We start from the raw sequence: 23,663 nt of genomic DNA, 5'->3' as shown, positions 1-23,663 counted from the left end.
CCAGGACAGAAATGTGAGTGAAGGTATTGCTATAGATCCCCTGGAGATGAAAAGCCCCAAGTTTCAGCTTACTTGCTTTTGATTTTGTCCAGAATATTCTCTCTTGTTCCAAAAGGAAATCTTCCTACTTTTACATATTTTTAAGGGGTCCTGCAGTTGTACTTCTAGGGAAAATAAAAATAATTCAAATAGGCCTGAAAAAGAAAGGCCTTCATTACTGTATATTACAATTTAAGAAGAAAATTAAACTTAGGAAAAAGCTGACAGTCAGCTCGGCAGCCTTACAGGAAGTTTCTTGCTCATTTTCTCCAGAGGTTAAACCAGAATATATTTTTTAAAAGGGCAGAAGTTTAAGGTCTAGCTAGGGAATAAAGACATGTTTTGTCTGACACTTTCCAATTCAAATCCAACATTTATCAAATGATTCTTAAGTAGTGTATTAAAAAAAAAAAGCAACCAGGAGCTGGCAGCCTGAGTATATTAAGCTTTCATTATTGTAAATTTGTATTTTAAAAACCCAATATCTTTTCTGTAAATATGCAAGGGTTTCTCTGACAATTTCTCTTTTTTAAAGCCACCTCTCACTGAAACATTTTAAATAAAACTCCTATATCTAAAATGAAGTCTTGGCATTTGGGAGTTTAAAATCTCCCCAAATTCAGAGGGGGATAAAAAAGCTGCATAATTATAGCTCATCTGAGTGTAAGTCAAAAAGTAATCAAAAATGTTTAAAACCAAAAAGTAACATCTTAGAATGGCATTTTAAACAAAAAAAGTACTTACTGGCATTTTCTAAATTTTCATGCAATTTGTTATTCATTAAATCAGAAGAAAATGTGCGCTACCATTTTTTGATAAGGCAGATAACATTCAAAATTGGCATTAACACAATAGGCCACCACTATGTGAAAAACCAAATGCTTTAATGAGGCTATCAAGAACAAGTCGATTATTTCATTGGATACATTAATATTGATCCATAATATACAGTGCTATGGACCATACAGAAATTATTGCTGCATCCAACAGCAGGTGACTATTATTAACATTACAGTACCAAGCATCCGCAAGAGACAGTCATTTGTCATTTTTATCAAGAAATAGGGCTGTTTTATACTGTTATTGACATCAACTTTTTCCCAGTGCATTTTTCAAAAATATTAATAAGTTCATTCCTTTGTGCTTTTAACTTCCTATGTATTGTATTTGTTCTTATTGCTTTATTGTTTAAAAACAACCAGAAAGAATTTTGTCATCCTATGTATGACCAGGTTGCTTGTATGCTTTTTGGCAAAGTCAGAAGGTTTGGTATTTCCATTGCCCTACTCAAAGGCAGACAGACAATTTTGGCATTTTGGTCACTCCATACAGAGGCCCAACCCCGAGTCACAATTCTGCACCCGGGAATGGGGGGAGTGGTGTGGATCATTTTCTTGTTACAAACAACAAGCCCAAACCACTGCCTCTTGGCTTAACTAGCCCCTAAAACGAATCCACACTCTATTTGGCAAAAAATAAATAAATAAAACCACCCCCAAGATTGCAGCATTCTCCTGGGTTTGCTCACCTGCCACCTGCAGAAATTGTCTCTTAAGGAGAAGGGGACGGGGAGGCAGGCAATGGCAAGGTTAGGAGTTGCAACAGTCAGGGCAGTGGTACAAGATGCCATACTTTCTTTCAACAAAGCTTTCTATATGGTTGCTTAACCATGGTCCTGTTCCCTTGGCCGTAGGTTAGTCAATCTTGCTTTATTTTTAAAAACCCTCAAAATCAGCTAAGGAAAACTAACATCATAGCATCATGATCTTCAACTTTTGCATCCAGTGCCCTCCCCCCCATATAAATATGAAGAGAAAAATAGACAATGCTATGATTGTATCAATGAACACTATGGTACAATTAGTTGTTCATGCAGATTTGCATCACTATTCTAGGAAAACAGCTATACAGTTAAGGGGGTTGAAAGAATGGGAACTAATTTTCCCTACCCCCTTAAGTAATAAAGCTATAAAACTGATAGCATCACCAATGTTTCCAAGGATTCTCATTGCCCAGCGTGCGCGGGAACTATGCAGTTGATTATTTTCACCTAAACCATCCATTCACACATCTGACAATCACTCCTCTCTGAACCCTCCATCACCCATCACCAGTTCACATTTGACATTTAAACACTTTTTAAAAACCCTCCTGAATAAGGTTTCCTGATGAAAGAAGTTGGCACTCTGTCACTAAAATATATTTAATATTAAAAATATCTGAAGGAAAATTGGAAGCTCTTATATTGTCTACATAGGCACCATGCTACATGTTCCTCTTGACTATAGATACCATCATGAAACTTTCCCCTACATTACAGTTCAGTCAGTGCTAGTCCAAAAAAGACTACTGCTATATTTAAGGCACTTCATTCTGAATGGATATGCTTTATGCCACTTGCTATTCAATTGTAGGCTGCTACTGAGAAATTCCATTCAACAGCCTGGCTCATAACACTATATGGCATCTGTATAAAACATCTAGGCTTGATACATGTAACACTACTGTTATTGCATAGGACTACACAAGTAGATAATGCACTGAAACTAACTTTACAACATTGCTCCTTGTTAAAACATTGTTATCAAGTAACAGTAATTTGCCAATACAGTATTTCTTTCTCAAAAATAAATTCAGCAAGTTTGCTGAAATAAACCCCAATTTAAATGACCAGAATGGGCGTATTAACACTATGGTTATCGGTCTCCAAGAATATTGCTATTTTCATATCCTAAAAATAAATATGCAAGTTTATTCTTTCTAGAAAGCCTGGTTTTAACCTATTAATACTACACCTTAAATGTGTCCAAAAACAGTTCTGAGTGAGACTGTTATTTACAAAATATTCGCAAAGCTGTCTTTTAAACGCAAGACCTTGCATAAAAGTTTTCTTTCATGGGTGTATAAAGAATGCGGAAAACCACCAGTGAGTTGTAAAAATATTGAAAACTTGCCATTTTAAGATGCATATTCTTACAAATTAATACAAACATATTGAAAAGAACAATGATAATAAAGAATCTGTACAAATCAAATGAACAGTAAAACATAATTTAAAAATAAAAATAGTAAAGCCAATTAGAAATATGCCCAGTTTGGTTTTCTTATCAAAAGCAAAAATGAAAAAAAAAAAAAAAAAAAAGAGTAAAACATACTTTCAGTGCTCCTCAATATTTTACTTTGAGAGGACATTAATTTCCATTTCAAAATAAAATATATCTTATGAAAAACTGAATCACACTCATTGATGAAGAAAACTGTAACAGCACAGAATAAAAGAGAGCAAGATTAGACTTTAAATTTCAGAGCCTTGGTCTAACTCCCTTCAGTTTCAGTTGGTATCAGTTATGTTTTCTAACCAGACAATCTTCATGAAAAGACTGCATTTTTTTTTTTTTTTGTCTTTTACAGAATACAGTATTTCTTTAAATAGTTTGCAGTATAAAGACTAAACAAAGCTAGAGGGGTACTGTATCTTTAAGGCAGTACCAATGAATCAATACATTTATAAAATGGAAAAGGGTTAGTATGGATTTCTTTTCCTCTTTTTTTTTTCTTTTTGGTTGCTTTACATTCTTTCAATTAAACTTTACATTTAATTTCTAAGGAAGTCACAGGCATAAAAATCTCAAATCAAGTTTCCCCTGAATAAAAATGGACAGACATTTCTCTGACGCAAAATCCTCTTGCTCAGAAAGCTAAAGTCTGTGGTGAATTCAGTTCACAGATACTGCACACTTATTTGTACAATACTTTGGAGGCATTTGTAGTTGTAAAATAGAATATACAAGTCTGTTTCACAAAATTCTAAAAATAAAATATGTCCTGGGCTATTGATAAAGCATGAAAAAAATTTTCATATTAAAGGAAAATTATCAAGAAAACCCCTTCAGGTAAGTTATTAAATCTACGAATCAAGAAAGGAAGCAGTTCGTGTGAATGCAGTGCAGTGAGGATTCGCTAACAAGCATGCTCCGTCTCTTCCATGCTCATACTGCTCCTCCGGCTGCTTGTTTTGGAGGCTCCGGGGGACACTGAGGAAAGGAGTGGATCAGTGACACCAACGGGAGAAAGAGTGTCATCCATCAGGATGTCTTCCAGTTTGGATCCCATTTTCGTGGGGACACTATAGGCTTGGCTGGCCTCGGTCCCAGTTCCGAGGTTGTTGTTGAAGGTGATGGTGCCATCCGTGAGATCGAGAGTTGTTGTACAAGTTAGGTCTGCGTGATGCTGAAGGAGGTCTTGGCTGCAGTTCTCAAGAATGGGTTCTTGCTTGATGATCCGATTCACCAAATCTGGAGAGCAGAGACCCGTGGATGGAATAAGGGAAAGTCCATGAGCTCGAGCCTGCATTTCAAGTTCCTATAATAAGAGTAAAGATAAAACACTGAAACAGGCAGAGCACAGAGGACTTTTAAGCCCGTGAAACCATTCTATATGATACTGTAATGGTAGATGCATGTCATTAGACATTTGGCCAAACCCACAAAATGTACAACACCAAGAGGGAATGTAAAATATAGACTTTGGAGGGAAATGAACTGTCACTGTGGGTTCATTGATTCTAATAAATGCGCCACTCTGGTAGGGAATGCTGATAATGGGGAAGGCCGTGCGTGCTTGGGGGAAAGAAGTGTATGGGAAATAGCTGCAGCATCATTTCAATTTTACTGCGAACCAAAAACTCCTAAAAAATAAAGTCTATTATTAAAAATCAGATACTTGGAAAACAATAAATCCTCAAAATAAAAGTTTTTTGTTCTTTTAAATTAATAAGCTCTGTATGTTCCAAAGTATAGTAGACGTACCACTGGTAGTATATGAAATAAAGTTTTAGGTGTTTTATAGATTTGACTATGTATGAAAAACAGAGAGAGATGGTCTCTCGCAGATATTAATGTTCACACTGAGGATAAGTTAAAAAAATACAAAAATGAAGTTTTAAATGCAAGCTGATAAAAATATTATTTGGGAGGCCGAGGGGGGTGGATCACCTGAGGTCAGGAGTTCGAGACCAACCTGGTCAACATGGTGAAACCCCATCTCTACTAAAAATACTAAAATTAGCCGGGCATGGTGGTGCGCGTCTGTAATCCCAGCTACTCGGGAGGTTGAGGCAGGAGAATCGTTTGAACCTGAGAGGTGGAGGTTGCAGTGAGCCAAGATCACGCCATTGCACTCCAGCCTGGGCAAGAAGAGTGAAACAGCATCTCAAAGAAAAAAAAAAAAAAGAAAAACAAAATAAAAGAAAAAAGAAACATATTCAGTAAAGAGTAACATAGTTTCATGGTCCTTCAGCTGTGCACTGAGGTCCCCAATGAACTCACAGAGCACTGGAGATAGCCTAACATTTCAAGGGAAATGGCAATACTACCTGAGAACTACTAAACTCAAGATAGTTCTCTTTCAGCATCAGACTGTGCTATATACTCTTCAAGTACGTCATATCATTGCAGAGTTGGGCTTTTGGCGGTTGCTGTGATGAAAGAAAAACAAGTTTCGCATGAACATCGCTGTGGACTGGGCAACAAGGGTGGTGGTGTCCAGTCTGATTCCAAGAGACTTTAGAAGTTGTGCAGTGCCCAACAGGCACACACATCCAGTTAGTAAGTAATATGGTTATTTAATAACAAAATAAAAATGCTATTTTCCTTTCAATTTATATGTTTTATTTTTTCAAATGGCTACCAAGTTGTTAGAACCTAAATACTTAATAAGTTGTTTGGACCTAACAAAAAGAGTAGGTATTTCTTTTGGTCTAGGGGGATGGTAAAAAGCTTGCTAAAACACTAAGAGTGCCATGAAGTTAAAAAGTTTTGGTAGTGATAGCAAAAGCTGTGAAAGTTCTATGCAAGTAACTAAAGTTTTAGAAGCATCATTTAACCCATTTCACGATGGCAAAGGGAAAGTATGTTTTTAACTCAACAAGTAAGTTCTCATCTATAAGATGAACAACTTTTTTCCTTTCCTTCCTCACATACATTCCTATTATTGGCTAAATTGTGTCCTGGAAAAAATTTGAATGTTGAAGTCCTAACGTTACTACCTTGGAATGTGACTGTATTTGGAGACAGGGCCTTTAAAGAGGCGATTAATTTAAAATGAGATCATACTGGTGGGCCTAAACCGAGTAGGACTGGTGTGCTTGTAAGAAAAGGAGATTGGGACAGATGCACACAGAAAAAAGACCATGTGAACACACAAGGAGAAGACGGGCATCTAGAAGCCAAGGAGAGAGGCTTCAGAAGGGACCAACCCTGCAGACAACTTGATCTTGGACAACAACTAGCCTCCAGAATTGTGAGAAAATAACTCTTGTTTACCACCCAGTCAGTGGCACTTCACTACAGCCGCACTAACTGAGTAATACACTTACTAAATGCCATTGATTCCCCCTGTATCTCATTGCAAAATGCCTTCCAAGCAAGCTCTTTCTCTTTTTCCTTTCTGAGTATATCCCTGGGCATTCCTAAAATGAACCATAGAGACTGTAATTGATTCCTGATAAGCATTCTGCTTCTCCATTCCAATGCTATCCCTTCTATGTGAAACAATAATACGTAGAAAGAGAATACAAATTTGAAGCAAGTCACCTTTCCTTATCAGAGAGGGGAAGGACTCTCCACATGACATGGCCTCTCAACCTTTGCCCACAAGCTGAGAAACATATGTGCTTGAAAAGCCATGTTTCAGTCTAAATTCAAGGTTTTTGGGTTTGCAAAATCCTTCTTTGGATGCAATATGAGTAAAAGCCAGGAGCTTGAGATGTCACACAAGTACCTTCAAGTTCCTTTAAATAATCTCCAGAAACACAAGTTTCTTCAGGCATCATTGGAAAGCCCTGGGCTATTTAATAAAATGGCTGTTTCACTGATATTAAGGATTCATGCTCTTTCTTCTGTGAAAACTTTTGCGTGCATCACTTAGAGTGAAAATGAAAGAAAGCCCTTAGGCCCATACTGAAAACATGGACTCTTGTAAGTCTACACCAACATGCTAATAGGAACAGCACTTCCACACATGCAGATTGTCTTTTCAGAAAAAGAATAATAAAGTTGGATTAAAAGAGGCAAACATCTTACTCTAATCCTTTGTTGTCTAATTAAAAATATTTATCAGCTGATTAAAGCATTACTCAGATTTCTAAATAAGGTGATAAATCTCATCTAGAGAACTCTGGCTTAATTGCATCGCAGAACTTTCCTAATTAATAATGTTTTCTGTGATATGCAAAAGTTCTGAAGGCTGCCTCACATCGTCATTGGAAGAAAATCAAGATATCGTCACCATGGAATTTCCAATGCACATATTTCACAATATTCGTATTTCATATGAATATACATGTTTGGAACCCTAAAATAAAACAAAACCTAGCTACTCTTTCAAAATAGTTATTACATTTTAATACTTGTAGAAGGAAACGACACATTAGTACAAGCTGCTTTTTCTGTTTGTTTTTTGATACGGAGTCTTGCTCTGCAGCCTAGGCTGGAGTGCAATGGCACAACCTTGGCTCACCACAACCTCTGCCTCCCGGGTTCTCCTGCCTCAGCCTCCTGCTCGTGAGTAGCTGGGATTACAAGCATCCACCACCACGCCCAGCTAATTTTTTTTTTTTGTATTTTTGGTAAAGAGGTTTCACCATGTTGGCCAGACTGGTCTCGAACTCCTGACCTTGTGATCCACCTGCCTTGGCCTCTCAAAGTGCTGGGATTACAGGCGTGAGCCACTGCGCCCGGCCACAAGTTGGTTTTATTTTTATTTCTATTTTTTAATTTTTTTTGAGATGGAGTCTCACTCTGTCACCTAGGCTGGAATGCAGGGGCGTGATCTTGGCTCACTGCAACCTCCACTTCCTGGGTTCAAGAGATTCTCTGCCTCAGCCTCATGAGTAGCTGGGATGCTTGCCACCACGTCCAGCTAATTTTTGTATTTTTAGTAGAGATGGGGCTTCACCATCTTGGCCAGGCTGGTCTTGAACTCCTGATCTCGTGATCCACCCACCTTGGCCTCCCAAAGTGCTGGGATTATAAGCGTGAGCCACCACGCCCGGCCGACAAGCTGCTTTTATAAATAGGTAGACTACGTTCAAGAGATTAAATACCTATAGCTACTTATTGAAGAGACAGAACATAAAGCCAACAACCAAAGCCAAGGTAGAGGAGGGGAGGGGAAAGGAGGGCTTTCAAATTACACACAACCTCTCCTTCACTACCCAGAGTCCTAAAATGCACTCCAACAGGGAAGTGGCTTCCCACCTCCCCGTCCCGCAGCTGAGGAATCGCTGCAGTGAATGAGAGATGTGAAATTTCAAAATATAAGCATTCAGAAGACTGGAGACCATTATTATAAGTGAATTGCTCTGTTTGAAAAGTTCAGCGTCCAGGAGGAACACCATTAGGTGAAACACAATGGTCTCTAGGGTGTCATACTTCTCACTGCTGTTGCGTAAAATAACTCCATGAACAGTTGTACTGGAAAAGTTGAAAGACAACCCTTGCTTTTTGGCAAAATCTAGTAAAAAGTGGGTCAGCCTACTCAAGAAGAAGGTATGGTGTCGTTGACTCTTACAGATAGGTTTTGTTCAAAGTCAGCAAATTAAAATTACCCTCACAAACCCCCTTTGGTTTATACAGGGAGTCTGTTTTTGAGGATCATTTCAGAGGAAGTAGTGCCCTTTCACCCAACAAGAGAGGCTGAGCACCTGAGAGAAGTTCCAGGAGCTGACACTGAAGAGGAACTCCCCATCTCCTGTTTACACTCGTGCATGTACCCACTGAACAGGATGACGCACAACTTGTACATATTAATAAAATTAGTATGTCTTCCTCTAAGGGTGTATAGTTTAAGTTAAAGATATATGTTACAATTCTACTATTTATAACTATCTCCAGGAATTATGTCCTTAATATAAGATCCTCTGGGTGTCCCCAAGTTCCTTATAAACACAGACTTTGATCATCAACTGCTTCCTAGACCCTGCAAATACTAAGGCATCTTCTTATTTAACATATATAGTCAGTGCTTATGTTTTTTATGTTCTACAAAGTCACTGTGAACACTGAATGGGTGAACACTGAAGCACTGTTCCCAGGGGAATTACAGGTTAGGTTCCTGTGAAACCCCAGTCACAACACTTAATCTTGTTATATGTATGTTTCTGTTGAAGGTCACCTTATGTAATGTATGTTGTTGACTCGTGAATATTAAACTCACAGCCAACAGAACTGTAACTCATGCCGGAAAGAAGCTTATCCAACACCTGTGTTTTCTCTGTAAGACACATCATGGCCTTCTCGCCCTCAGGAACTCTAGACATTGCTTCCGCATTATGCTTGGGGGTCATTTTAAACAGCGAAATCACCAACAGAAACAATAATGTAGAAAGCACTGAACAGACCACGAAAGGAGCACTTGTTTAGAGGATGAGAGCTGAAACCAGAAAGCAGACAGTCAGCCTCGGGCAGGGTCATTCGACCTCACCTGGAAATGCGTGCCATGGGTAGCTCAAACTTGCCACTCTGCACATGTCCAAGAATGACTGTGGAAGTGCCACAGATATTGATTTTGGGGTTACTAGTAGGCAAATTCACACATACAGAATCCACAAATAATAAGGACTGACTGTGTTAGGATCATGTAAGTCAACTCCCCCATGGCTCATTATATCCATCTTTCTACTGTCTTGAGGTTGGTAACAAGCAGTAAACTTTACACAACTTAGGCCGTGTACCTGTATTCTGAGCAACAAATGCCGGTTGGCGTGCTCCAGTTTCTTCTGTCGGTTTTCAAGTTCTTTGGCGCGTTGCTGTTCTCGTTGCAACTTTCGGATATAGTCCACAGATGCTTTTAAGATGGTTCCCTTGTTCCAGCGCATGTCTCTACAATGGAAATGGAGGAAAACAGACATTTTTAGGATTTGAGGCTCAATGAAAATTCAATATTCAAAGCATTCCATATCTCTTTTTTTGAACTTAAATTTTTTTTTTTTTTTAAATTTTAATAGTTTTGGGGGAACAGGTGGTGCTTGGTTACATGGATAAGTTCTTTATTGGTGATTTCTGAGATTGTGGTACACCCACCACCCAAGCTGTGTACACTGCACCCAACCTGTAGTCTTTTATCCATCACCCCCATCCTACCCGCTCCATCCCTTCCCCGCAAGTCCCCAAAGTCCATTGTATCCTTTTTAAAAGCATTCAATTTTGAAAATGAGATAATCATACATTAATAATAGCTACCATTCATGAGTGTTTGCCACGTGCCTAGTGTTGCCCACCCAGTTTGTACACATTGTCTTACTTAACCCAGACAAGCACCTTGTAAGATAGAGACTTCATGCACATGTTGAAACAGAGACAATTCAACTTGTCCTAGGCCACATAGCACCATATGGTAGAGTCAGGACTTAAATTTAGGTCTGTTGATTACAGTTTCCTTAAACATTATATTAAACAGTTATAGGTTTCTAAAACTATAAAAGTTAACTCAGTCAGAGTAAACGATGGTAAAACAGATCTGTGAGATCGCACTACTAGATTGTTTGTGGCATAAACTCAGCATCCTTCTATTTTTTTTAATCAAGAATTATCACAGGCATGCTATCTAGCCTCTCTCTATCCATTTCCTCATCTACAAGTATCAGGTGGAACTGGTGAATAGAGGGTCGTTAAACAAGTCACCAAGTAATTGATCCTCATATGGGTTACATTAAGAACAAAACAGAAGTTCTCCCATAAAAGGGACAGTTCCAGCCCCCAGAGAATTCCCTGGGGTTGGTCCTTGGGGTCTGAACACCAAAGATAGCAACCCAGGGGAACATCCTGAGATACTCAGAGTGAGCACAGACTTCATATTCAGAGCTAAGATCAAAGTAAGAGAAGTAACTTTAGCAGCCAGAGAGAAATGTAATTAAAATAAATGATGCTTCACGTAGGCCAGCAAGATGAGAAATCAGAATTGGGATATGTGAGGGGTCACTCAGTTTAAAAGAAGTGATTGTTTCAACCAATTATCTTGGGTTTTACATCCTTGTGAGATCCAATCAATCAATTATGCTTCTGAGCTTAAGAAAGGGTTTTCAAACTTTTTTTGTTCAGTAATAAGAGGGACTCTTTTTTCACACAATAGTGTATATAGATCTCCATTATATAAAATCAACAAAAGCAGACTTGCTCTGGTGGGAGAAAAGGTACTGGGCAGAGACCCCAGTCTATGAGACTGCGTCTGAGTAGCAGCCCCAAGGCACATTCTAGAAACCTGGTGTGGGAAAACCACCATATAGATTATAGTCTGTTTTATCTTAAAACAATGCCTACAATTAAAGATCATTATCAGTTCAGATTATAAACCCGCAAGTATTCTAATACAATGGGGAAAGAAGATATGCAAATAGAGGCTTTCACTGAAGCCCCATAATTTCATAAAATGTTGCTAAAGAGATTCACACGCTACAGTTTAAAAGAATATGCTAAAAAGTGAAAGCTGATAAAGAACAGGAAAATGGGAATTCAATTTCAACTATCATGCAAGACTGACTATAGGAAATGAAGGTCACAGCCCTTTAGTAGGATACATTTGTGCTGCAGAACTGAGAATCTGAAATGTTTCGGGTTTGAAAATGCCTTTCCTTGAAACCTGGGAAAGCAAAACATTGAAGATGGAATTGTGCTTGTACATTCATCAAAACCACCTCACAATAGGTAATGGTTTTATTTTATTTTGTTACAAATTCTCTAACAATAATGTGAATAGCAAATTTAATAAGCCTTGCATGAATAATACTTGATTTCATCTTTACATTTTATTAGGTAGCTAAAAGGTCATATTCAAAGGCTAATTTCACAGAATGCCTGTGGGGGCCATTAAAATGTATATATTTTCTAGCCCCTTGCTTCAAATGAGCCAATTTCTAATGGATAAAAACTGTGTGTTTGTTGTCCTATCTGCTGACGTTGCAGGTAACTATAGGCTGGTAGGAAAGACTTGAGAAAATTATCTTTACAGCTGTTATCTCTGAAGGGGGCAGGGTGGATAAAGAGAGACCAAAAGCTGAAATCCAAATTAGCTGACCTGTACTTAATAAGAGGATTAAAACATTACTTTTTTCCCCTACAATGGTAAAACATACAAAGAGCAGGCAAGTTTTCATAAAAGCAATTGACCTTTTTTTGTCTGTTGAGTATCATTAAACTTGAAGTCTCTACTGTCTGTTCATCAGTGCCTATTTAGAGATACTATACAAGTCAAAGAGCAGTCAACAAATCTAGCTTTAACAGCTATTGAAAGTTCTGTTCTGCATGAATCATTAAAGGAAATATTTTTTAAGCTCAGTATTTGTTTGCAAAGAATTCTTAGGTTTCAGAAAGCCACCTCCTCACAACCAAAGCATCTAGTGTCCAAAGATCATTTTGTACAATTCAATGCTTTTGTCTTGAAATTTTAATTTGATGAGACTAACCAAAAGAAAGGTGTAAGAAGAATTTAGGAACAGAACCAAAGGGAGAGGAGAGACTTCTTTACTTTAGTTTTTACAACTGCATTTTTTACAACATATGAAAAAACATTCAGGTCCGAAAAATATATGATGCAGATTAACACGCAATTGTACTCACGGATCATTTGACTTGGGAATCAAAGTACCTAGTTCTTTAATGCGGTCATTTATGTTAAATCTTCTTCTTCGTTCAACTTCAAGAAAAGAGCACAGGAAAGGGCTATTAGTAACAGTACCATGTATGCTTTTAGCATATCTCATTAAAGGCATGTGCATATTAACTTCTCAGGTCATGACAATGGAAACCTGAACCTACTTTTTCCCTATTTTTACTATGTTTTTGGTATTGCAGTTAAAAATGAGCTACCTTTCTTTATCATTTCCAAAGCCCTTAGATACATACGATTTCTCATTTGCTCCTACAGCAACCCTGAAATCAGTTACTATCCTCAGTTACAAATAATGAAATTGCCTTGGAGATACTGTTATTAGGGACTTGGCAAGGACATCCAGCAATACCTGGTGAACAGCCCAAATTCTAACCTAACCCCTTAGAGCAGAAGTCAGCAAACTTTCTGCAAAGAGCCAGGAAGTTAGTACTTGTGGTTTTGTGGGATAAGTAGCAAAATTGAGGATATTATGCAGATATTTACTTAACCAGAGGGAAAACAAATTTCCACACATTTTTGACTGATAAAATTCAAAATATAACATATGAGTACAATTTTTTGCAAGGCAAATCTAATGAAAAGCATTAGAATTTACTTGTCATGCTGAAATTTTCATTGTATATAATTTTCATGTCGCTTTTTTTTTAAGCATTTATTTATTTATTTATTTATTGAGATGGAGTCTTGCTGTGTCACCCAGGCTGGAGTGCAGTGGCACGATCTCAGTTCACTGTGACCTCCATCTCCTGGGTTCATGAGATTCTTGTGCCTCAGCCTCCCGAGTAGCTGGGACTGCAGGCACACGCCACCATGCCTGGCTAAAATTTGTACTTTTAGTAGAGAAGGGGGTTTCACCATGTTGGCCAGGCTGGTCTCGAGCTCCTGACTTCAAGTGATCTATCCGCCTCGGGCCTCCCAAAGTGCTGGGATTATAGGCGTGAGCCACTGCACCCGGCCTTTTTTAGCCATTTAAAACTGTAGAAAACATTTTTAACTCATGGGCCACACAAAACACCCATGCTCTAGCCTAGTGCTACCCAACAGAAATATAATTTACATATGTAAGTTTAAGTGTTCTAGTAGTACTATTTAAAAAGTAAAAAGAAAGAGATGAAATTAACATTTTATTAAATCCATTATATCCAAAATATTATTATTTTAACAGGCAATCAATGTAAACATTTACCAATTAAATACTTAACATTCTTTTCTTCATTCTAAGTTTTTGGAATCCAGGGCACATTTTACACTTTCAATTTTACATCACAATTTGGACCAGTCATATTTCAAGGCTGAGTAGGCACCGGTGGTGAATGGCTGCTGTACTGGATAGCACAGCCCTAAAACTGAAGTCTAGTATTTTCAGCTGTACCATGAATCTTCACAGCATTCCTATTTTATAAATCTAGGTGTAAGTTCAATTATCATCTTCTTAGGGGAGGATGACATAATAAGGCATATGAGATGATAAATGTCTCTAATTAATGTAGTCAAGCAAATAAATTCCAAACAATTTGAAGTCTAACAAAATGAAGTTGTTAATACTTACTCTAAATACCATAATATATGTTTCTTTTTGATCCACTAATAGTCTGTATACTTAGATAATGTGATTCCCTGCTTTCCCAATATAAATTGTTTTGGCTGAGGGATTATTCCAATGATGAAATCCGTTTTATATAATATGAAGTCCTACCATTAGACTTCTATAAAATAGAAACCCTAAGTGATGGTCAGTGGTTTTGAAGAAGGAATTATGGGGTCCTTGATCCAGTAGCTAACCTTCCCCAAAACTCTTAAGTATGATACTTTCTTCTTATTTTTTTCTAAGCACATAATAATCATAAAATTCCTCTAGCCTCTCTGGCTCCTTGCTATTCCTCACGCAAGCCAGATATGCCCCATTGGAGGACTTCATATGGCTGTTCCACCAGCCTGGAACATTGTACCTCCAGATATGTGAATGGCACTGCACTCACCTCCCTCAGGTAGACTCAGATTTACCTATGAGACTTTCTGGTCATCCTCTTTGAAACTGATCCACCACCTCCCAAGTCCATGCTGACACTATACTCCCTTGCCTGCCCTTTGACTCCATGTGGAACTTTCTGCCATCCCATATTCATGTATCCCATTGATCTATTTGTTATTTTTATTTGCTGTTGCATTCCAAGTAACCGTGTGCATCTGGCACATAGTACGCTCTCAACAAATATGTGTTAAATAAGAAACAAAACATTTAGAGTGGAATCACACTAAAAATGACTGCATCTTTTTTTTCACTCACCAGCATACAGCTGACATCTTTCACTGTCAATATTTAGGTGTACTACATTTTGTTTTTAGTTCAGTGACTTCCCTTTCCAATTATTTATTAGAAAGATGATATAAGCTAGTAAAAAATTTAAAAAAATACAAAAGTGTATTAAAGAAAAAGTAAAAGCCAAGTCTTTATACCATCCAACATCTATATACCTGGGCAAATTGTCACTGATAAGAGTGGTATCTAGATTGTCACCCATGCACATATACATCCATATAAACACATACACAAGCACGTCTCTCTCCAGTGTGTTCTTTGTACACAATGGGATATTATACGTATTATTCTGCCCCTTGTTCATCTCACTCGGTAATACATGGTAGATGACCCCTAACTCAAAGGCTAGTTTCTCAGGATGGGAAACTCATTTTCTGGTTCACATTGTAGAAAAGTGCCTCACACAAAACAGAGGCACTCTCTCTCTCTCTCTCTCTCTCTCTCTCTCTCTCTCTCTCTCTCTCTCTCTCTCTCCCCCCATCTATATATATGTGTGTGTGTGTGTGTGTGTGTGTGTGTATATATGGCTGAGTGAATGAGTGAATAATAAATGAATGTATCCTTTTGTACATTTTGGCAAGTATTCGTACAAAATAAATTCCTAGAAGAGGAACAGCTTGACCAAGGGGCAATCTAACCTTGATTATTAATTCCCAATGGTTGGATGAGACTTTTAGCTTGCATCATAGCCTTCAGAGTTTGAGCTGATCATGTTTGCAATTTACTGACAACCTTGACCTTGAGAGTTCAGGTGCCTGATGATAAGTATCTATTGTTTTTGACAAGATCCAACTCAGTTTTCCACATTTCACTTAAGTAGTTTTGGGTAATGCCTAATTATTTTGTTTCTAAGGTGTTTTAAAAGAAGAAATATCTTAGGGTAAAATTACTGAGAAGCTGGAGGCCTTGGAGATAACAGTTCATCTGTTTTGGTTAAAAGAAAAGGAGAGCTTCTTACACTTGACATGAGAACTGGGGAGGGGTGTAGCTCTTAAAGTAAAAACCAGCTCCCTCAGGACCCAGCAGTTCCATTTCTCAGTTCCGTTTCTAACCTAGAGAAACAAACTTTCTTGTACACAAAGAGACACATATAAAAACGTTCACTGTGGTATTGTTTATAAGAGGGAAAAACTAGAAACATAAACACACAGCAGTTTGGAAGTTACTAAATATCATACAGTCACACTGTAAAATACTATGCAATTAGTTTTCAAAAAGTAGCTAGATCTAGACTTCTAACAGCAAAAGGTCTTCAAAACATACTGCTCAGTAGAAAAAAATCGACATACAATGGACAATATGACACCGTTTGTGTTAAAACATAGAAATCCATATGATTTATTTTCTGTGTGCATGTGTCTATATTCTTAATACACAGAAAAAGGTCAGGAAGAGCAACGCCAAAATGAAACCAACATGCATATTCCTGGGGACTAAAGGAGAACTCTGGCCTTATTCTATCATTTTTATAAGGAGAAAGTGTTTATATATGACTCACATTCTTAAAAATCAATTCAAGAAACAGAGAACATGAGGCCATGAGATGAGAAATTCACACCCGATTTCCTACCTCCAAGCTCAATCCCTTTATTAAAAAAAATCTGTGCAGCTTGTCTTACTTGCTTATATTAAACAAAAATTAAAGTATTCTTAGGAGACAATTTGAAGATTTGATCAAGAGTAAATTAAATGCATAAAAAATATTTCAAATGCTTTAGGACTATTTTTTTTAAGTCACAAATAACGTCAGAAATGTAGGAGGCTACCTCATCCATTTACTCCCCTTCAGATCTCTTTCTTTCTTTCTTTTTCTTTCAAATCTCATTGGAGAAGGTGCTCCCCTAATCCCCTTTTGTTAATAAGTTCCTGTGTGAGCAACACTTATAATTGGGTAGTTGGAGATCAGTTCTCCCTCTCACCAAAAAAAAAAAAAAAAAAAAAAAAAAAAGAGAGAGGGAGAGCGAAAATAAAAAAACCACCACTATAAACAAGAAAAATAAAAACTCTTCAGAAACTGAAAATAAGTATACATACAAAATTCAATTTGATCTGAGATAAAATATGGGGAAAATATATACCTTGGTTTCTGTCAAATACAAGAAGAGATAATTTTAACAGCTGTAGAAATCAACTCTCCTCTACAGAATTTCTGGGAACATTTTTGATATATGGGGGAATATTAACTCTAATATCAAATGTCACGAACACAAATAAAACCAACTTACTCAGGTTGTGATTGTCCTTTTTCTGCCTCTCTTTGGCCAGTGCTCTTGCTTCAGACTCTGTGGGAAAAATACACGCTGTGCACGTGAATGAAGTCATTAGAAGTTGGAACTGTTTGAAGTTGCACAAAATGTAAACTACAAAATATCTCATTTCCCAAACATATAGAAGCTTATCTGACTTGACTCTAAGTAAAAATACTTTTTTTTAAAACGATATCTTTTTAAAAAGCTTGCATGTTTTCAAAAGCAATATATATCAAATATACAATATGTAAAAACTGGGCTTCCACAAAATGGTAAAAAAAACCCAGTAAAAATTATCTATAGCATACTGTAAACATATATAGATACTAGCAAGAAAGATATTGATAATTAGAAAACTATGTCAATTTGCTGTTGATACTTTATTATCAGGGGTCTCATATATTTTCTTTTCAGGCCATAGAAGCTTTCAGTCCTTTTTTGATGCCTTTGTAACATGCTGATATAAAAACTGAATAGAGGCTCAGCATGGTTGCTCGAACCTGTAATTCCAGTACTTTGAGAAGTGGAAGTGGAAAGATCACTTGAGCCCAGCAGTTCAAGACCAGCTTTGGTCTTTACAAAAAATAAAAAAAAATAAGTCCAACATGGTGGTGCACGCTTGCAGTCCCAGCTACGGGAGGCTGAGGTGGGAGGATCACTTGAGCCCATGAGATCAAGGTTGCAGTGAGCCGTGATCATACCACTGCACGCCAGCTCAGGAGACACAGACACCCTATCTCAAAAAAAAAAAAAAAAAAAAAAAGCTCCCAAATTGGATCTCTGTATCTTCTGACTAGTTCACTTGTTCATAGAATGAACTCATTTTTTCAGAAGTTAGTGCCAGATTCTGTTAAAACCTGCTGTAATGAAATCATCTAACAACTTAGGAACAACTGTTTACTAGCTTGAGTCTATACAACAAAATAGGAATAGACGCACTCGGTGGCAACTCCAATTGGAAAGTTCTATTTGCATAGCAACTCATGTGAGATCTCTGGGATAAGAGACTGCTTTTTGCCTTACAGAGAACAAAACAAAACAAAACAGAATTTAAAAAAAAAATGTTACTTGACCAATCTTGGGATTCAGAAAGCTCTGTTATATCCTTTTCAGAAGTGATAGTTGAAGCATTACACTATCATAATTTAGAATTTTATCTCAAAATAGAAATCATTTTAGCATAACTTATAGCTACTGAAGCATATATATACACCATATATATTTATTATATGGGTGTTATGTATGTATATATGCATATATATATGCATACATACATGTATATATGCATATATATGCATATCTATGTGTGTGTGTGTGTATATATATAAAACTCAGAAATTGAATTCTTTCAATTGTGATGGTCAATCCAAATCATTTTCTAGTTTTTTTTTCCTCACACAGAAGCATGACTTACATACCCTCCACTTCAATGATTCCTAAGTTATTGTTGTTGTTTTGTTTTGCTTTGTTTTGAGACAGGACTCATTCCTCTTGCCCAGGCTGGAGTGCAGTGGTGCGATCACAGCTCACTGCAGCCTGGAACTCCTGAGCTCAAGCAATCTGCCTGCCTCAGCTTCCCAAAGTGTAGAGATTACAGGTGTGAGCTACTGTGCCTGCCCGACAATTCTTGCTTTTGCTGTTGTTGCTGTCTTGCAGTAAACTTCCTTTTGGTAGGGTAACTAACTGTGTTTTGGCTTTGGATGGTTTTTACTTATTAGTTACTCTTTTCATTCAAATCCACGGTTTTTAAAAAACATCTTTCTCCTGCTTATTTTCTGAAAACAAATTTTTTAAGACACCCTTGACTGGAACAGGAATTCTCTGTACCAAATCCATATTCCATATTCTCAGTCTATTCATCCAATCCTGCAGAATGCAAGGATCAAATAATAAAAGGAGGGGTGGGGTAAGGGCCATAAAATTCACCATGGTAGAATGCCAGTTCTAATATAGTTTCCACCATGTTTTAATGACCAAATAAACGCCTTCCCTAAAGCATTAAGCAAAGTAGAGAAATAGGTAATTTCACACTTGCCTCAAGAACAAATAATACCCATTGCTCCGTTTTATAATTTTTTCCCCTCTGTGTAATAAATCTTTTGCACGCAATACAGCAAAAGACAACAGGAAGCATCTGAAGATGTAGGAAATATATTCTCATGCTATCCCAATTGTGGGCTCGAATGTGTGTCAAAGGAAAATTCAAACTCCAATGGCTCTAGGGGCTTGTAAGAAACATACATATCAGGTAGGGTGGAGACCATTACAGCTGAAAGAGTTGCCTACTATCCCCAGTGCAAAGGGGACCTTCATCATAGATACAGTGATTGGTGACATGCAGTAATTGTGGCCCCGATTCCCAGTATCTCAGGAGATTTTCAAGGATCTCCTTGAAATTTGCAGTAAGAGGTACATTTGTTAGGTGTTTACCTGTGAGCTCCCTTTTTATGTTGGGAAGGTTGGCTGGACAGGAGTTGCTGATGGTGAGGCCTGGTGGGGGCAGACCTTGGTTTCCATAAAGATCAATCAAGTTTCCCGAGACAGGCAACTAGAGAGAGACAAACAGTAACAGAAATTAACTGTTGAACAATTCCCACGTTTTTTCAGATAAAAACTATGATCCTACTCTAGGATTTATTTAAGAAAATTTATTTGATACAAAAAAATCATTTTTAAAATAGGAAAATATGAGATGTTTATTTTTTCATTCGCTTGAAGATATTAAAAGAGGGTCACAGGATCTCCTCAACTAGCTCCCTTTGAGGTAGGAAAGTACAGTCTCACACCCATAAAATGATTACACTAACTAGCCAGTGGGCTTATTTTGAGCATGGAGACAATGAATAATGTGGTGAATGCATTATCTAGTACAACTAGTAGCATACAGAGGGTGTTCAGGAAATGTTGGCTATTATTGTAAAACAGAATTGTATATAAAATGACCTTTGCACCAAATAGGACTTTCCATTAAAGTTAATTTTGTTCCTTCCTTCTCGTCTCCACCTCTTCTTCTTTTCCTTTTACAAGGAAAAGCAATGAAAGCTTTTATTTATTTGTTTGTTTTTAAATTGGAAAAGAAATGATTTCCTTGAGAGAAAAAGCATTTTCTTGAAATTGAAATTTTCCACAAAGCCACAAGAGGGAGCCCACAGACTTTAAAAGAGAGCAAAAATTTGCACTTTCAAAAAAATTAAAAAAATAAAAAGTAAAAGAAATATTTAGCCTTCCCCAAGCTAGCATCAGAGTTTTTCCTCTAGTTCTGAATGGGATGTTTTAAAGCAGCGAGCTCTCCTTTGGTTGTGTATGTGCATTTCTTGGTAACTAGCTGGTTGCAGCAGTTTATAGGCCTGTTTTTGTAGAAAAGGCCCAAATTGATCCCCCTTCCCATGCCATGAAATACAGTTTGAAATAGTAACTATGGAGAAATCATTGAGTGACCTCACTCCTTCCACTTGCAGACATGCACCATTACTAGACTGATTCAAACAATTTCTATAACCATGATTACTGGGTAAGACTTTATAATGTTTAGCCCTCCCGTTTCTTGATTACACATTGAATTGTATTCTACATCTGAGAAAAGTACATTCAGAAAGCATTTAGGTGTGATTAAAGTGTTTAGTGACTGAGAGGTATCTAGTAAAAACTGTATTCAACAGAGTACCTTGCATCCTGTCAAATGACCACTAACATACAGATGAAAATATGCCACAAAATACGAGTCAAATGTGCTTCCCCTCATTGGTAGCCATTGCATCAATTTCTGGGATGGCTTCTAAACATATAATCTATGAATTAAACCCCTAGCTAAAGAGATTTGGGTGGAAGGCAATGGATATGGAATAAGATGCTTCTTGATGGGTGAATCAGACACTGGCTCGAACAGGACTGGGGTGGGCAGGGAGGACAGACAAACCAGCAGAATACAACTCCCTCTTTTGCTCCTTTTTGAAAGCAGCGTTTATAGTATATGCATAAAACCTAATACACATACCCCCATACACATGCACAAAAATAGACATTGTGGTCATTTAAAATGCCCTTGTATTTCAAGGCCCTCTAACTAAGGAATTGATAAAAAGTGACTTTGATTATTAGCTATCATTTCACTAAGTGGTTTTATTTGAAACAGGTCACCTTCTCAGGGTCAGTCTTGCTCTGTGTGTGTTTCGTTTTATTCTTGTCCAATTTAACGCAAAGTGAAAGGCACTCACATGTTTCAAAATAGCCCTGTAAAGTACCAGAGAGACTAAACTTATACAGTTGTCATGATGTCTGGTAACTCCTTGGATTCCAAAGCTTTATTCCCCTATCTTTTGAGAATTTCAGGTTTTGGGAAAGCTTCTGGGTTTTAACAAACCAAGAATGTGACTTGAAAATTCAAAGCAATAAGCTAAAAGAAAAATTATCCCCCTTGCTCTAGAAAGGCAAATCACATATATAGTTTTCATATGCAAATTGTATGCAAAACTCACTGTGTTATTATGATGATTTGTTAGGGATAAATAATAGCAACTGATACCATCTCCAAGTCATTGATAGACCTATGTTGAACAGACATCTAATTCTAAGCTTCTTCTGGACAAGAACATATTTTCTAACTATATTCTAAAGAAGAGATAGGTACATGACTGAGAGAGAGAATGCTTTCTGCCATAGACAGCCAGATGGACAGGGTGGGGGAGACAAAGAGCAAAGTGGGGGATACCTAGTGAGAAATGGATTGAGACAGGTGAAAAACTACAGAAAGGACTGCTGTGATTAGCATTGATTGACGACAGTGCACACCAATAAGGGAAATGAATTAAAATCCCTACAGCAAGATGCCTCATTGGGCACTCTACTGAGGTCAGACATCATTACTTCCAGTTGAAAAAGCTTATAGCCCTCTATCTACTTCTCTGAAAGATTTCCTGCTTCGGCTGCTTTCCCCATACTTACTGATTAGGAGTGGGAAGCAGAAAGCATGCCAGAATAGTTTGCTGGGGGTCATCTCATTTTTTGGGTGCCTACTTTGGGCCAAGCACAGAATTAAAATGGCACTTCGTGTATGGCATCTTACTGCTTTTTACAGAAAGAAAAGCCAAGGTTTTGGCCATTGCCAAATGGAGGTTTTTGGTTGGAGGCTCAGGTCCCATGTTAACAGCAGAACTGGGGGTGGGAAGAGTATCAACATGCTGATATTAACCAATTAGAAACTGCAACTTTCAATTCATCTCCAATTAGACCTGAGGAAATAAAAACCCTGCCGCTTATTAGCCAAATGTAGATACTCCAATCTACCGATTAATGGTGCAGAACTTTATAGCCTGTGCTTAGGAGTCAGAGACCTGGATTAAAATCCTGCCTGTTTGCTAACTTGCTATGTGATATTAAGCAAGTTCTCTGAGGCTTAGTGTCTCCAATTGAAAAGCAACAACCATTCATCTGACAGGGTTTTCATAAGATTTCATAGAGATAAAGTAGGTGAAACACAGTGCCTGTTACTTCGGTGATCAGCAAGTAGTAACCACTATGATTAACAACACAGTATTATAATTTTCTAGGGAGTACTGGATTCCCACTTTACAGTTTTGACAGGTGAGCTAATGTTCACTTTGATCAACAAAACCACTTGCCATGTTAATTACTAAGTATATTGTCAACGATTAGACAATTTTTACCAGCCTGCAATGCAAATCTAGGAACAGAAATCAGGGAATCTGCAAGGCTGAGGTGACCAGTCATTATTCCAAGTCAGGGCTTCTACACTACAGCTGATTTTGTTTCCCCGGATCAATGTCTGGCGGTATTTTCAGTTGATGCACCTGCAGGGTATTTGCTGCTGACATCCAGTGGGTGAAGGCCAGGGATGCTGTTAAGTATCCTAAAACGCACAGGACAGTTTCCCACCACAAAGACTTATGCATCCCAAATGTCAACAGTTCCACAGTTGAGAAACTGTGTTCTAAATGGTGGTGTATATTCTTTGTATCAACAGCTCTTATTTGCTGAAGCTACTAAAAGGAAGGTTGATGGAAATAATTTAAAATGTGTCTCCTAGTCATGCATTTTAAAGAAAGGATTCTGTGGTTGGTTCTTCTGCATTAGAAAACTTCCCCCATAAATATAGTTAACATCACAATTAGGTCAAAATAACACCTTTAAGAGCTAAGAAAGAGGAAGAGACTTCTTCTATTAACATGTGTATTTCACATCTTTGTTGGGTTTTTATCCAGGCCATTTACCTAAATAGCAAGATTTCACTTCCAGAGCACAAACTACACCGTGGACAGCTGAAAGCCACAGTCTAATTGGGACAAAAAAATTGAAGGAAGATGCGCCTGGGTCTATGCCCCCATATTGGTCTGAATTGAGTTCTTCAATGTTGTGCTCCACCAAAATGAATA

The 23,663-nt window shown here is 37.6% G+C and overlaps 1 protein-coding gene across 10 annotated transcripts in view; it reads right to left on the bottom strand.

Annotated features, from left to right (window-relative positions):
• Positions 1 to 902: 902 nt before the first annotated feature.
• Positions 903 to 23,663, bottom strand: part of MITF (melanocyte inducing transcription factor) — a 221,504-nt gene continuing 198,743 nt past the window's right edge. For 5 of the 10 annotated variants that reach the window (XM_030917320.1, XM_030917575.1, XM_030917354.1 and 2 more), the window contains 5 exons: positions 19,705 to 19,822; positions 17,251 to 17,325; positions 12,654 to 12,729; positions 9,773 to 9,920; positions 903 to 4,401 (listed from right to left, as the gene is read on the bottom strand). In XM_030917320.1, coding sequence (XP_030773180.1) covers positions 4,000 to 4,401; positions 9,773 to 9,920; positions 12,654 to 12,729; positions 17,251 to 17,325; positions 19,705 to 19,822 — 819 coding nt within the window. In that variant the 3' untranslated portion in view covers positions 903 to 3,999. The remainder of the gene's footprint in view (positions 4,402 to 9,772; positions 9,921 to 12,653; positions 12,730 to 17,250; positions 17,326 to 19,704; positions 19,823 to 23,663) is intronic. The other 5 variants (XM_010382480.2, XM_030917681.1, XM_030917633.1 and 2 more) reach the window with 1 other exon arrangement.

This window comes from Rhinopithecus roxellana, chromosome 1 (genome assembly GCF_007565055.1).
Source record: "Rhinopithecus roxellana isolate Shanxi Qingling chromosome 1, ASM756505v1, whole genome shotgun sequence".
Taxonomy (NCBI): Eukaryota; Metazoa; Chordata; class Mammalia; order Primates; family Cercopithecidae; genus Rhinopithecus; species Rhinopithecus roxellana.
This window is presented reverse-complemented; position numbering and strand designations above follow the sequence as displayed.